At 40.7% G+C, this 17,058-nt stretch overlaps 1 protein-coding gene across 1 annotated transcript in view; it reads right to left on the minus strand.

Moving 5' to 3' along the window:
• Positions 1 to 17,058, minus strand: part of LOC117429766 (potassium/sodium hyperpolarization-activated cyclic nucleotide-gated channel 4) — an 81,535-nt gene that overhangs the window by 15,201 nt on the left and 49,276 nt on the right. The window contains exons 5-6 of the mRNA XM_058998411.1: positions 7,653 to 7,799; positions 1,342 to 1,582 (exon numbers count right to left, since the gene is read on the minus strand). Coding sequence (XP_058854394.1) covers positions 1,342 to 1,582; positions 7,653 to 7,799 — 388 coding nt within the window. The remainder of the gene's footprint in view (positions 1 to 1,341; positions 1,583 to 7,652; positions 7,800 to 17,058) is intronic.

Raw genomic sequence — 17,058 nt, forward strand, 5'->3', positions numbered from 1 at the left:
CAGCTTCTGAACACAGTTGTAATTTTCTCGATATACATTCCGATTTCCCTTGACTTTGATTTATTGCAATGTTTAAATCAATTATTTATTATTTAACAATTAGTACTTGTATCCAAAAGTGCACTGATGCTGAGATCATGAACGTACAATGGCTATACAAATATGATTGACAGATAGACTGCAGAGGTAAAGCAGTTCTGAGCCACGCTTATTTCCTGTCTATTTGGTCAACGGGATTGGCTGTGTCTGCTTGTATTTCTGCCAAAAATGACGTCTCGCACAGATAGAACGAACAGAACCAAAAGCAGTCCCATCCCCTAGAGTAGAAGAGTAAACAAGCATTCGTAAACCGATCCTGTCTTAATACACGGTAAAGAGAAGCCGCTTGAGAGGCAGCTTTTATGGATATCGCATTCCTCCGACACAGAGCTTGAGCGTGTAAATGGAAAAGCATTATCCATCTTTCTTTCATAGACAGTATATTATAAAAATATATAAAAAATATATAGATTTTTATTAAAGGCAAGCATGCCTACCTTGCCTGCCCTAACTGCATGTCCCTGTGTTAATCAATGCTATACTGCTGCCTATATCACAACTCCAAATGTACGGAATATTTCAGCTGGGAATTTAGAAGTTCTTGAAATAAATACAGAGAATGTTGTTACTTGCAGTTTCATCATAACTTCAAACACTAAGATTAATGTGGCTGCTAATGCTAGAATGATAACACTGTAAACTGAGAGCTTTCTTAATACCTGCTGTAGTATGGGATTTTTATTTTAACGATAAAACATGTTTTCAAACCTGCACATGTGCGAATAAAATAAAATGCGATTGTCATGACACTTATATACTGGTCTACATTCATGTCAAACTGCTACTGTCCTCTTACATTGTACTGATGTCTGCAATCATTCTGAGAGGTTAATTTCTAGTTCCCTTACATAGGCATGTAATTAAAGCTGGTCAGATAAGCCAAAGTGTCTTTATAGCAGTAAGTGACTGCACCACCAAGTGCACAGCAGTGTACTGCCAGCAAAAAGAATGGAAACTTGTGCGCTAGCTTAAGACAATTTGACTGATCTAGCATAGGCCACATGTATCTACATCAGGCAACTAGAACTGAAGAGCAACTGTCAGAAAATAAAAGCACCGTATTTGAGTCTTAACAATAAGAACCAGTCAAAATGACTGCAAACATCAAAAAGGTAATGGTGCATTAAAAACAACTATGCAAATGAAATCCGAAGCATCTGGCTCTTGTAGCTAGGCTGTATCTGCTGGTTTAACCTGGACTGGCCTGTTACTGAACTGTAAGCAGGTGTCTGCAGCTCTCACCCCCAAAGTAGGAGCCGTCGGACAGCTTGGTCTCCTTGTTGCCCCGGGTGAGGATGCTGACCACGCCGTGCTGGATGAAGTACATCTTCTTGCCCACGGTGCCCTCGCGCACGATGTAGTCTGTGGGCTGGAACACCTCGAAGTGCAGCTTGGTCAGCATGGAGGTCACGAAGTTGGGGTCCGCGTTGGCAAACAGAGGCATCGACGCCACTAGCTTCCGACAGTTAAAGTTGATGATCTCCTTCAAAGAGAGAAGAGGCAGAGGTGTTGAAAGCAGTGTTCTTGTGTGCATAGGATAGGATTACTCTTTAATATCTAGTCCAGGGCCCCGTGCTGTCCTGTTTGCATAGGATAGGATTACCCTTTAATATCAAGACCAGGGCCCCATGTTTATTATTTTGTATTTTATTTAGCAGATGCCTTTATCCAAGGCGACTTACAGAGACTAGGGTGTGTGAATTATGCATCAGCTGGGTCATTCTACGAAAATGGTGGCTTTCCTGTCCCGGCTTTAACTACCAGGAAAAACACTTAAAGGTGTCAGATAATGACACAAAATATATGTTTTTTGTTTTAATTGAAGTGTTTTATTGTCAATAAAACATATGTAAGACAGTTATATTGCAAACCATTTTTTTAATATATTGTAGAACACGGTCAGTACCATGAAATTGGCTTGTCCCTTGGGTCAGGAGTTGTGGTTTAGTGACATATTTTGAGTTAAAAAATATATTTTTCTCCCCCTTTAAATGTCATAATACAAAGGAAAGTATTATAGTTATTTAGTGGACTACTTAAAAAACTAAAATATCAACTAATATTATAAATAATTTACAGGGAATAGCTGTCCCTCAATTTCATGTCACTGGTGTTAAAATTTATAAAAACCACCACTTTGAAAAAATGCAACATCCTTGCCAACTTCTTCCTGGGTCAAAGGTTCATTGGCAGCGGGGCTGTTTTGAAAAGGACATGGTGAGTGTGCACACTCTCTTCATATGTTAGCAATTTGATGATTAATTTGGTAATTTCATGCGAGGACTTAAGATGTGTCACTGGTGTTATACAGTTTATAGTAAGGGGAAATTAAATTTGATTAAAATAATTGATCAAATCGCATGATTAAGTGATTTATTTACAATTTAAGAAGTGGGGTTTGGGCTAATGTGGCCGTCATCTTAGATATGCCATCTTGTCTGCAGATTTGTCACTGGTGTTATCGTCATTGGTGTTACTTTTCCTGCTGGTAACACCAGTGACAATCAATAACACCACTAACTTTTTTCTCAACGTAAGGTTTTATGAAAGCCTCAACAATTATATTAATAAAGACTTATTAGCATTTTATCACTGTTTCAATGTTGTAACCACATAATATGGCTTTCCTTTTGATATATATGGCAAAATTAAGTGCTGCTGAAAAGCAGGGATGCTGACCCAGACCGCAGAGCAGCCTACCTTAAACAGAAACACCAGACTTACTTAAAGGATTTAGAGTCAAAAAAGAAAGAGAGTGAAGGATCTCACAGAAAGGGAAAAAAGACGGGAGTGAAGGAAATGGCGGGTCAGACAGGCAAAACACAGAGAGAGATTGAAAGCAAGAAAGGCAGTGTTGACCCCCCCCCATCCACTCCAGACAGTGAACCCAGTACTGCAAGGTCAGAATTTAAGACAATGTGTCTGTAGGAAGACATAAGTACTTATCTACAGAGTTACTTAAAGGGATAGTTCACCCAAATTACAAAATGACATATTGTTTTCCTTATCATGTATGCAGTCTATGGACAAGGTATGACAGCAAGTCATGATTTTGTTTACCTGGCCACTGTTTCAAATGCTAACCATTTAGCATTTGTGGCACAAAACCAAAGCATGGATTGCTGTCATACCTTGTCCATAGACAATTCAAAGACATGCGCCTATGGTGAATGCCAAGAATGTGAACACTCCACTGTACCACCGGCCAGACAGAAATCCAATGAAGAGGTGTCGCTTACCCAGTGGTGTCTGGAGAAGATAGAGCACAACAGAGCAAATGAAGAACAAGAGAAAAGTAACTTAATCACTGTGAAGAAGGATATAGCCATAACAGAGGAAGAGCTGGTGACCCAATTCCAAGATAGGCTCTTTAAATTCAGGAAACATCTGTTCAACATCAGATGGCAGTACAGCATCTACCGGACCCTGAGGGAAAGCCTGACCAATGACTGCCTGATCCATATAGACTTTAGTGAGAACTTCACTTGCAAGTACGCTTCAGAGATCCAGTCAGTTCACTTCGGGGGGTCACACAAGCAAGTGACGCTCCACACTGGTGTCCTCTATGTGGCGGAGGAGCCCCCCATCTCCATTTTATTGTTCATATTAAAGCAACACATCTTATGAAATCTGAAATTATTTGTAATGAAAAATATTACTAATAAATTCATAAAATTTGTTTGAAATAATCTTATGTTATGTTGTTGGTTTCACATTGCATCACTGGTGTTCCTGCATGGTATATTGGTGTTCTGGCATCAGAGTTGCCCAATTTCATAGAATATGGTTTTTGGATCTTCCTACCTGTTACTGCATTCATTAGTAAGCATTTGAAGGATATGATCATTCAATTTGGATGACTCAACCTCAATTATTTCTAATGTTACAACAAAAACACAATGGTACAAATAGAAAAATGTCACACAATAAAACTTTACACATACCTGTTTAAAGTAAATTATTACTAATCAAAACAATTTTTTATATTATCATTAACCTTTTCTGTCTTTGATTATATATGCAAATTATATAGTCAAATTACATTCTGGAAAGCCTGAATTGTCATCTAAAATATAGGTAACACCAGTGACAAAAAGGCAGCACAAGCATTTTTTAATGTAATGTAGTAAAAATATCAAAATATATTAAGCTGTCATTTATGTTGATTTATAACACTATGTAACACAATTTTTGTTCCTGGGTAGTAAGTATTATTTCCTAATTGCTTATGCCTCAAAAGTATAGAAAATGGCTATTATTCCCCACAAACTGCTTTTGTGACCAGGACAGTGATATTTTGAAATTTACCTATTTCCAATGAGAAAACGGGCGGATTTGTGTCTTTTCGTTCACATAGAAAGTCAAGTCAGAAAAAAACAACATATGAATCCAAATTAACATGTATTTATACTAAAGTAATACAAAAATGACTACAAAAGATTTAGAAGTGAGTAGTTTTTCGAGATTTACGATTATACTGTAAATCACTTTCACGAATCAGCCCCCAAATGTAGTCTGCCATCATGTTCTCGTTATACTGTCCTTGGTAGCGGCGTTCAAAGTCCAGTATATCCTGGTGGAAGCGCTCGCCTTGCTCCTCCGAGTACGCTCCCATGTTCTCCTTGAATTTATCAAGATGAGCATCAAGGATATGGACTTTGAGGGACATCCTACAGTCCATTGTGCCGTAGTTCTTCACCAGAGTCTCAACCAGCTCCACATAGTTTTTGGCCTTGTGATTACCCAGGAAGCCCCGAATCACTGGGAATTCATTGCACTCCAGGATCTTCTTTATCTGTGGTTCGACGAAGACACCGGTTTTGACCTTTGCCTCAGACGGCTTAGGGAAGAAGTCTTGAAGGTACTTGAAGGCTGCCAACTCCTTATCTAGAGCTCTGTCAAATTGTTTCATAAGGCCCAATTTGATGTGCAGTGGTGGCATCAGCACCTTCCGGGGGTCCACCAGTGGCTCCCACTTGACGTTGTTCCTCCCCACAGAGAACTCGGTCCGCTGTGGCCAGTCCCGCCTGTGGTAGTGCGCCTTGGTGTCCCTGCTGTCCCAAAGGCAAAGATAGCAGGGAAACTTGGTAAAACCGCCTTGGAGACCCATCAGGAATGCCACCATTTTTAAGTCTCCTATGACCTTGATGCCATCTCAGAAAAATGCAGATATGTATCCACTTAGGCAGCTGGAACTAAACTGAATTGGTGGGCTTAAGGCCCCTGTATTTATACTACTATTTATATTACTAGAAAGTTCTAGAAGTTACTCCAAGTTTACTCAGCACTGAATGTATCTGGAATGTTCTGGAAAATAGGTAAATTTCAAAATATCACTGTCCTGGTCACAAAAGCAAAGTTTGTGGGGAATAATAGCCATTTTCTATACTTTTGAGGCATAAGCAATTAGGAAATAACACTTACTACCCAGGAACAAAAAAAAAAAAAAATTGTTACACGGTGTAATGTTAAGGGGTTAACTATTATCTGACTATAAGTTTTGGTGTAAAAAAAAGAATTACATTTTTTAAAAGTTGGCTGTTCAAAAAGCCACCATTTTCGTAGAATGACCCAGCTGCAATCACTTACAACCGCGTCTCGCCCGAAAAACGGAGCACAAGGAAGTTAAGTGGCTTGCACAGTGAGTCAGTGAGTGAGCCAGGATTTGAACCAGGGACCTCCTGTCCAGTTAATGATAATTTGGAGGAGCTTTCAGAATGTGTCTCTGAGTAAAAGGGCTGTTTTTAGAAAAATAAGTCAGAATGAAATTATCTGAAAAAAAAACACTTTCTGTGTTTCCATGACTTTGAACATGTAATCCAATCTGAATATTCCAACGTGTTTCCTGAGAGCTGTGTTGAAATCAGAATCACTGCTGGAATTCCAGTGTGACTGGAGGTGCAATGCTCATTCTGAGGTGAGTGAGTTTTAAGTAAGTAAGTAAATGTTTTTGCATCTGTACAGTATTGTGATTACTTTGTGTGCATTTCTAGATAAATCGGAAAATACAAAATAAAATCAATAAATACTAAGAAACTTTGAAGCCTTTCTCATTGTGTTGAAGATTGAAGACTCATGGATTAAAATAGAAAATGAGAAAACTTTGGAAATGAATCAGAAAGAATGGAAAAAAATTCACATAATTCACACCAGACTCTAAGCAAATTGAAACAAGTGAGCTGTGTAAGACATTCTCCTATTGACTAGGAGTTCAGCACGAGTCTGCGTCTGCTAAGAAATAAGAACAAGCAGAACAGCAGAACATTGAACACCAGCAGGCTCCATTGATTGCACCGGGGAGACTTCCAGAAAAACAGTGTGTACTGAGAGAACTCAGCCAAGAGGGGTGGACAGAGGAAGTACACGCACTGAAGAAACTTATTGACAAGCCTCCCCACTTTATCAACATTGTGTCTGTTTCAGCATTTTTTTCTGCTTGTTTCTGTTTAATTTTAGATTTGAATGTTCCTTTACTAATTGGTTATCTAAGTAACATTCAGAGTGTGTGTCACCTACTGGGTTGTACTCTGGTGAATATCTCTCAGATACTCAGATATGAGGAGTGCGGGGAGCAGTGTAGACATGCCTTATATGTATCTGAAGTAACCTGGGTTAACTAGTGAGCTGAACAATACGAGTACCTGACTCTGTTACTATGTAATTGACTGGTATAGAAAGGAATAAACATGAATATTCAATTAATTTCAGTGCCAAATGACCCAGATAAACACTAACCATGGACTGCCTTACAAAAAAGAGCTTCCAGGTTGAGGAAAGCACATAAACGCCATGTCCAAGTTTGCTCTGATTAGTTGGCAGGCTTGCAGTGACACATTCAGCTTGTTGTTGACGGATATACGAAAAAAATGTTGTTACTTTGTGTGGAAAGTTTCACTGAGCTTCTAAAAGGAGATGATTTTCTGTGGAATCCAGTCAGTCGGGAGGAGATTGTAAATGTGCTCAAGGAAATGCACAATGCAAACCTAACTGTGGAGTTTTCATTCTGCCATACTTATGAATCATCTCAAAAACAGTGAAGGCAGAAACACATTTAGCAAACTTTGATGCAACTGTTGATATTTTAATATATAAAATTCCAACTTGGATCCAATTTCTTTGACTGTGAAAACACACCGTCAGGTAACATTAGGAAGTCCCAGATTAATGCTGATCAGATTAGTCTCTGAAACCAGACTTAAAAGGCCCTGCGCAACCTCTGTGAACTCTTTCAAAGTTGGTAGTTTTTAGCGGCACAAGAAATAAGCAGCAGTCACTGCCAGGAGCCTTGTATTTCTGATCAGCTATTTAAATAGCTTTCCAACAAAATGCAGTGTAACAAATACATTGCTCCCTCTCCAGTTTTGACCGAAATATAATAAATGTCCCTCTGGGTATTTGTAATATACCAGTGTGTGTTATTTCTATGCACAAGAGTAAGTCTGTTCATGCCAGAGGGTTGAATTGTTTATATGCATTAAGCTAATATAAAACAGACAGATTTCAGCTTTTGGCAAGGGTAGAAATCTGTGATAGAAATGAATGCACAATCTTACCTCTCTTAGCGGGTCGCTCAGCTCTCCCAGGATGCTCTCCTCGTCGAACATCTTGCCCTGGTAGCGGTGCTCGTAGTAATCGTGAATCTTCTGCCGCATGTCTGCGGGCAGCTTGTGGAAGGACATGTACTGCTCCACTTGTTTGTACTAGCAGAAAGAGAAGGGACAACAACAAAACCTTTCATTGTCATGTATTTTCAATGTTGGTGTTCATTAGAAGGTATGAAGATAATTACTTTAGAATTTAACCAGACCAAAGAATCTTGTTAATCTGGACTTTTCAAGTACCTGTTTTAAAGACTTCATAGCAGCACTAGAGACTGAAGAGGTATCTTTTTACAATTATGAGATTACAGATGCTATCAAATACTTTCAAATCCATGTTTTTGATTCAGATATATGTGCTGTAGGGCTTGTGGTCGTCTTGCAGCTCGATCAAGTCATTTTGAACAACAATACAGGAAGTGATTAGTTACCAGGAAGCACATGCAACTTTTCAAAAAGTGCCGCAAATCTGCAAACCCCAAATGAAAGCATAAAACACAAGCAAAGAACCAAATGATGAAACAGGGGACCTGGGGTAATGTTGCCTTGGCTAATAAGAGGAATTAAATTATGAATTTTGGGACCATTGTTCTTTATTTGAATAGGATTCTGAAGTGCTACCAGGACTTGCATATGACACTTAACATGACATTGGTTATATGAAATCGTCCCTGCTATATTCAGCACATTGATCAAATTGCAATCAAAAGAGAAAGAAAATAAATAGTGATAGAAGCAGAAGTACACAGTGCAACACGAAGCAGCCGCCAGAAAAGCATTGACAGAGGTGTCATGAATGCAAGAGGGCTCCTAGCTTACTACAGTCCTTGATCATAGAGAAATGATTAATTGAATATAAATGTAAGAGACAGGGAACAATTGAGTGTGGAGATGATGGAGAGGGAGAGAGCCAGGCTAGCTGAGGATAACTCCTTATTAGATAAAAGACATGAAAGGACCACACAGCCTTCGCTGGTAATTGCTGTTTTAACCCGTTCACACTGCTGGATACATTTTGAACTTAGACTTTTAACACGCATCATTATACTACAAGAAATGAACTGAAATGATCCACCGCTTCGAGTGCTGTAACGAGAACTACAGATCGCAAAGCTCTTCACTCCAAGAGATATTTTCAGAAAGGAAAAACGCACCTAACTTAGGGGAGGAACTGCTGCAGACTCTTTAGCCTCATAGAGTCAGCTGCTAGAACAAGAGTAGGTACTCTGTTTGAATACGTGGGAAATGGCTCTAACACTTGGCTTGCTCACATGCAAACTAAATGAACAGAGTATACAGTTTTGGTCTTTTGCAGGTTTTTGCCAGGACTAGCATATTTTATTAAACCATGAATTTACCAGAAATAATAGGATAGTGAGATAGAAACAACTGGGTTTGGACAACCTTCTTACAGCCTAGGAACCAGAGAGAGTGACTTCATGCTGCTGGACTCCCCGTTTCGAGGATAATAGCCTAGGAACCAGAGAGAGTGACTTCATGCTGTTGGACTCCCCGTTACGAAGATAATAGCCTAGGAACCAGAGAGAGTGACTTCATGCTGTTGGACTCCCCGTTATGAGGATAATAGCCTAGGAACCAGAGAAAGTGACTTCATGCTGTTGGACTCCCCGTTTCGAGGATAGTGCATTGCCTAGGAACCATAGAGAGAGAGTTCCTGCTGCACCTGGTCATGATGCCAAGTGAAGTGACCCTGGCTCAGAGTCACCTTCCATCATGTAAGAATGTGCTTCAGGGTTGCCGGTGATGAACACATTCAGGTTCTGTGGTGAGGGATGAACATAATATGTGGACCTGGTCAGGAAGCTGATCCTCCTCTGTTCCATTGTCCACAGGTCTCGCCAGCCAATCTTATCCTGTTCCACATCCTCCCATCTCATCCATTCACCCTGCTTAGCCTGGGACACCACCTTGACACACCTCATGCTCTCCTCCTACTTTAGCACTTTAGTAACTACCAACTTCCTCCTTTCAGCTGGAGAGGCACAAAGCAGTGCCTCTCAGGGGAGCTGAACTGAGACCAAGGCCTCCTCTTCCCTGTTGAACTTGCTCCTTGACGTCACTGATATGAAGGGCAGCCTTTGCATCTTCCACCGGGTCCTGTGCTGCTCACTTTCTCCCAGTTCTCACTGCAGGTGCTGTCTCCCTCCATCAGTGTCATTTCCAGCGGAACCTTAGCGCACTCGAATTTCTCAGTTTCCTAATTTATGAGCTAATCAAGGCCTCCAGTCTCTCTACTGTTGATAGATAAACATCACACACTTAGTTGCTGTAAGTATACCATTCTTTCCGCTAGTGAATAAGTTCTTCACAAACCTGAACTAATATTTATAAAAGCTGGGTCTTCACACTCCTTTTTACTGTGCTTTCGTAGGCCTTGCGCAACTTCACAAGCTTCTGTTTTAGATCATTTTGCAGAAGACTGAGAGCCTCCTTCTGACTTTCTTCAGCCCTCCTCCACTACTTCCTCATTTGCCTCCTTTCTCTAACTAGGCGTTTAATCTCCAGCTGCCATCCACACGTTCCTGGAGTCTCAGTTATTCATCATCTTTTGCTCCAAACCTCTGACACCCTGTAGATGGTATCCCTGAACTTATCCAGCTTCCTGGAATATAGTCTGTCATGTATATCAGAGGTGTAAAGAACTGATTGATTTGCATAATGTCTGACGAAGGAGCCTAACTTGATAGGCTATAATTGCAGCAGAATGCTCACATAAACACGTACAAACAGACACGCAGACACTCACACACTCACTGTCTCCTCTGGAAACTGTGACAAGAGTCTAATAATCAACGCATACTAATGAACTGCAAATTTAAATGCTGACCTACATATGAAAATGAAGTACTTTCTCCAGCAACTTAGGGAATTTGATTGCTATTTGATACACAGACCACTTGCTTACTAAATAGCTTGGTATCCATGACTAGATAATCTTGCCCTGTTCAAGTACCTAGCTCTATATATGGATTGCCCCTGTAATGTCACTGTACTTGCATTCCCCTGATGAGGCGGAGTTCAGACACCACAGCCTCTATGGATCCTGAACACAGGGTTGTAAGGATGGCCAGCATTTACAGCAGATTCCAATAAACCTTTTTGAAAACACATCCCAATCCCAATGAAACACACGCTTTCCTATGGGATTCCCTGGCTGTTCCTGTTTCTCCAGGTGAATTCAATAAGACAATGTATCCTATTGTTTCTTTGGGTAAATATCGTGCAAGGTGTAGAATTGTGATAGGACAATGTATTAATATGCTGATGCTTTATCACTTATTGTAAACCTTATTCATTGCCTCACACAGCCAATTATGTTCCCAATAGGTAGATGCCCTCTAAAAGCTACCAGGACTTAAGAATCTTGAATCGCTTTAAATGCTGACTCAATTTTAAGCAAACGAAGCAATCCACACCAAAATATAACCTAAAAACATAATTTTAAAATGTCTTCATATATAGACCAGTTGTATGGTTTATAACATCATTACCTATAGATAATCCCTTATAAAATTCTCCCATAGTGAAAAGCATGGCAAAGGGTAATAAAGCATAGTGAAAGCATGGAAAAGCATGCTGTACGTAAGCATTGTAAAGCACAGAGCGGTATGGTAAAACATATTAAAACCTTAGCGAACTATGGTAAATGCATAGTATAACCACAGGGAAAAACTGTACATTTAACATGGGAAACTTTTATAAGGTATTGACCTTTTTATTATGTACTAGGGACACCTAACTGTCGCTATAATGCAGTGGTCAATCATATAGCAGGTAGTGACCGCTGCATCCGACTGTATTGCTTGATAAATATACATCATTCGTATGAAATTCTTGCTCGTCTTCTTATTAACACATAAACACAAGCATTGCCCCCTGCCAATTCACCTTGCCCTGGCGAAGATGAAAGGGTAGTTTAATGCAAACTGTGCCAACCATTACCGTCAGTGGTTTAAAGGCTACTGATCTGCCTCGCTGGGCGCCCATAAGTAAAACCCTGATTCACTAAATAAATAAAAGAGTAATATCCCATCAAACTGACAGCTTCAGTAAAAGCAATATAGCATTCAATTCCCAGCAGGGCAGGGCAGACCCAACTCAACAAGCCTCCCTGTGCTGTAGAGGGATAACGCAGCTCCCAATAGACATGTCAGCTACCTCATTAGAGGTTTTAAAAACTTTTTTTCTTTTGTTGCCAACTTGCTATCCACCCGTGGGATGTGAAAACGTGGGAGTGTAGAAATACAGCAAGCGGCGGGGTCGTGCGCTAATTATTATTATTATTATTATTATTATTATTTATTTCTTAGCAGACACCCTTATCCAGGGCGACTTACAATCGAATTAGAAGCTGAAACGGATGCGTTTTTAAAGCTGTTTTTCATTTTCAATAAGCTGAATGACAGCAGGATCAGAGGTGACAGGATCGTCTCTAATGAAAATCTCATCTGGCAGGGTCACTGAAATTGAATACCCTTTTCTTGTGTTTAATAATCTCTGGAATGAAACTTTCACAAAAATCCTTTAAGGGCAGGGTTTTTTAAACCTCATTTGAGCCACATATTCAGCTGCACTATGAAAGCAGTCTGTAAAGCTTTTGTATCGTCCCGAGATCACACTGGGCCACTGCAGGGTCCATCTGCAGTCTGCAATCCACATTCTGCAGCCAAACATCAACGATTGTGTGCATGTGTAATTGTAATTGCACATGAATTCACTAGCCTGTTTCCTTTACAGTATACTATACTCACAGTTCAGCCTGCGTATTTATTTCTGTGCATTGCATGCTCATTAGGTAAATTCCTCCAGCAGTGCAAGCTGGGACTGACTGATGGAAATGAACGAGTCGCCTTTCAAATCCCACATTACGTTGTGTTGAAAATGTCCTAATAATTTATATATCCAAGTTGTAGGGACATGCAGTGTGAAAATGCCAGTTAAGAGTAAAGAGGAAAATATGAAAAGAGATGTAATTACAGAAAGTGTGATTATACATCCTTTTTGACATTACTAAATTAGACCAGCAAGGCAGTGACAGTCATCCCCAGTCACCACTGTGAATACAAATTTGGAAACGGAAAAAGAAGATCACCATGACCTACATCCACTAGAGTTATAATGTGTGCTTAGCAGGTCTGCATAGAGCCCCACATCCTGATACTCTTAATAACTGCTATAAAAGTCCTTTTCATGCGGTTCTCTAATTATATGCAAAACTCTAAAATGACAGAAAGAGAGTAGAGCAGACCAGTCTGCATATACCCCAGGTACATTATACACCTTGTGCTAAAGAAGTATTTTAGCAAGCTGCATCCCAAGTGCTTCTGTAGATATATGCAAAACTCTAAAGTGTACAGACAGGATCAGCATATCTCTAGGCATACATGTAAGAACACAGACTTAAAAAGCCTTGCTTAGCACTCCATAAAAGAGTAAAACAAAGTTTTAAAAAACAAAAAACAACTGAACTTTTGAACACCAGCCCCAGGAGTCTCCTGTGCTCTGGGAAGGGATCATTTTAACTATGGCCAGAAGGGCTCTTTTTAATTGCTAATTGTTATTTCTTTGTGTGTTGGGAAGTGAGAACGCAGCAGTGAGTTGCTAATGCTCTTGGCAGCCTGCATGCCAGGACATGCTGCCGGAAACATGTCTCCTCTGTGTGACTCCACAATGGCATCACAATCCCCACGTGATGAGAACACGGATGGAATATATTGGAATACTGGGACGGTCTGCATGGCACAGTGCTATCATGGCAGTCCTTGAAGGATATGCTTCCAACAAAACAATTCCAGTAAATCATACATTTACATATAGAAAGACAATAGCGTTTTAACATCATCCCAGTAACAGTATATTACCGTCACTACATGGAGCTCGCATTTCCCTACTGTATATGAACCAAGGTTAAGTGGGCGTCCTCTGATCCCACAACCAAGCCAGCTTCCACTTTTACACCTAGGAACTCAAGAGTGGATGTCAGCGAGCTGCCAGCCAGTGGAGGACAAAGGCCAGCCCTGCAGGTGTTTGCAGGAGCTCACTGTGTGTCTGACCAGTAGGGTCCGCTGTAGAGCAATGAGGAGGCACAGTCCCTCCCTCAATGCGATGCTCCCTCCGGAATCCCAAGCGAAGAAAAGTGATTTTGCACAGCCAGGACGCAAACCTGTGCTGTGCTTATACCAGGTGAGCCACTGCGGGACCCCTGCACTTCCTTAACTGTATGACTCCCTCTGCACACCATGCGGCCATGCCTTTACCATGGGAGATCTCGGGGACACCAGGAAAGACATTACTTTTATCATGTGTTTGTTATTTTTCTTATTCTTTCACATAATCAATGTTTCACTTCAGCATCCCAGCAAGAGGTCAAATGACCACAGCAACACTAAAAAAATGTGAGTTAGAGAAAAAACAGTGATTGGTTGCTGGGAAGCATGTAAAACGATATACAGCTGAGAAGTTGAAACAGCAACTTTAAAACGTGCATTGGGCAGTGCGTTTTCTTTTGTTAATGAGAAGGGCAGTGCTCTCTCTATCGGGCTGTGTGTTTTCTCTTGTTAATAAGCCGGGTAGTGCTCTCTCTATTCCCCTCTGCCGCCTTCTCCCGTTTAATTTTCAGATGTGCTGTTTCAGTGCGTGTGTCAAACATCACCACCACCAAAGCAAGGTCACACATTAGTGAGTGGTCAAATGCAACATCAGTGAGGTGGATTAGGGAGCATTAGACTGAATTAGAAATCATTGCTTCAGTGATGTGCAGTCTGCAAATGGGTTTTATATAATGAAAGCCTTGGCTACAGTGTCTATACAGTACTGACCCCCCTTCTATTTCAATACTGTTCCTCTGAACAGCATGTTAGTCGCATGGGTTTGAGTCATGTTCCCCATCTTGGTCCATCTCCAATCCAGTTAAGAGGGTAGAGAAAATAAGACCTTCTAAAAGTGTACCACAGTAAACATTTTGCAGTCCCCCCCTCCCTTTCCAAACATTTGTCACTGAATTGTAGTTTCTTTTAGGATTTCCTAATTCAGCACTGTTGAGTGTTTAATAGCTATGGATGAGAACAATAGTAAATTAGTAGGAGACGCTAATAATCCATGAAATAAATTATTCCAACTGAGAAAATGTGAAAGGGGCACTGGTCTTTAGCAACATGGTTGGCCAACAGATATTGTCTGCAGAGACGTACCGATCCTTGATGGCGCCTTGTGCGAGATAAATCCAGCGCCACTCCCCCTAAGCAAAGCAATTCACAGGTAGTGAATTGAAACTTCACACAATTAAAAGGAGGATTCTATTGCCTAAGCAAATCCTCTGTGTACGTGTTTAATTACAGTGTTCCATGGGCTCTCATGGGCAATGAAGGAAACTTTCAAATTGTCTTGGAACAGTGTTCACAAATGATATTTTCTGAGGGGGTTTCGTAGCGGTTTTACTTAGTAAAGGCCACTATGGTGTAGAGTGCTGGGTGAGTCATGTTGGTGGGCGGGCGGGCCACTGCACACAGAGCTCATTAACACTGGAGCCTGGGCACTGGGGAGTGGAGCAGGGGCAGGTATAGACAGGAGTAGGAGATTCCTCGAATCCACACTGCAGCGGAGCAGCTTCATTTAGCTCATACATGTATTTGAACTATATTGATACCAGGAATCATGTTTATATACTGTATTAGGGTTCGGTAAAAACAAATTTGACACAGGTAAAACCTGTGGTTATTTTTTGACTAGTGTTCCTGAAGGTTTTAAAAATTTAGGAAAACCAAAATACAACCTTTGCTAAAGACTTGATTTTTCAAGTATGCATTCCATACCGTAGTTAGGCAGGGACCAGGAAATATAATCAAGCGCCTGACACTGACTTACAGTAGCGCGAAAAGAACCCAATCATACATTAGTCTGGATAAGAATTAATAATACAGACACACTGGATTTCCACCTCACCAGAAGATAATACTGTACGACTATATTGACAATTGATTTTGATACATTTTATGTGGAGCTCTCTCTGATTTCAGTATGAAAACAAGTTTAATTTAAAATCTTTTTAAAACACTGCGTCGACACTGTGGCTAACCCAATCACAACAGAATCTGTTAAACAAGGGTTGGGCTTCTTTTGATTTTCAGCTCGTTCAGTTGGTACGCTGGAAACAGCTTGCATACTTTTATTTGCATCAACACATCTGAAGCTGGTCCATCTTTCACTGAAAGCTAGCCAGATGCATTTAAATATTTGCAAACACACAGATGTATGATTATGGCTCTAAATTTTTTATTATCTACCAGTACTTCATCACAAACTTAAACATGGACTATACAGGGTGATGTTACATATGTGGGTTGTCATTGAATAATACTGAGGCAGACACAGTGCATTGGGTGTTGACGTGCCACACAGGCACACAAACACAGACATTAGACTTAACACAGGTGCTGCCACTGGGGTACCAGCAATGGTAGCCCTAGTGTCAGATTTAATAAAGAAAACAAAACAAAGCTACAAATAAATGTTTGCCAAACAAGGCGAGTGCTAGTCCCACTAAAAGGAACGTCCCGCTCCAGGAACCTACTACACAATGCACACCCTCTCTATACTGTTTGGAATCAACATCCCCTAAACTGACCTACTTCTTCAAACAGCCTTGGCTGGACAATGCCTTCACAAGCACCATCTTGGAGTGGAAGGGTTTCATGTAGTAGTTCTCTCCATTGAGTGGACGCTCTACTTCTTGATATCGACACAGCAAGCTTTCGCTCAGCACCCATCTGTATGGCTATGGCCGTGCAGTAGCCTCAACCTTTTGAGCTGTGAGCAGCCTCCCCGGGCACACCCCCCAGCCAATCAGGACCTCCCAATCATCTAAGCACCGGGCGAGCCTACCTGCTCAATTAGTTGCTTAGCAACGCTTCTCCTGTTGAGCGTCCCAGCTGCTTCCATAAAGGCACACATGCACTCAAGAACCTGCGACAGGGTACTCCCTGTCACAACAAGCTTTATGGTTTTTAAATAAAATAAACATAAAATGTATCAATAATAAAAGAAAGATTGGGCAGTTGACATGAGGGGTAGTTTTTGGCCTATCAACCAATAGCAATGAAAGTGGCACACAGTATGCTAGAGTCACTGTATGACACGACATTGAAGCAAAATACCTGCTAGTATTTTTGCCCATGCAATGTTCTATTTATTTCCCTGATAACTATGAGGGGTATCTCAGACACAGAAAAAAGCTGCACAAACCCTATTACTTGCAGAACAAACAACATTTGTGACATATTTTGGGATACATTGGGATGGGGCCCCCCACATATAAAAACATACGATAGTACTGTCCTGGGAA

The sequence above is a fragment of the Acipenser ruthenus genome, chromosome 24 (genome assembly GCF_902713425.1).
Source record: "Acipenser ruthenus chromosome 24, fAciRut3.2 maternal haplotype, whole genome shotgun sequence".
NCBI classification, from domain to species: Eukaryota; Metazoa; Chordata; class Actinopteri; order Acipenseriformes; family Acipenseridae; genus Acipenser; species Acipenser ruthenus.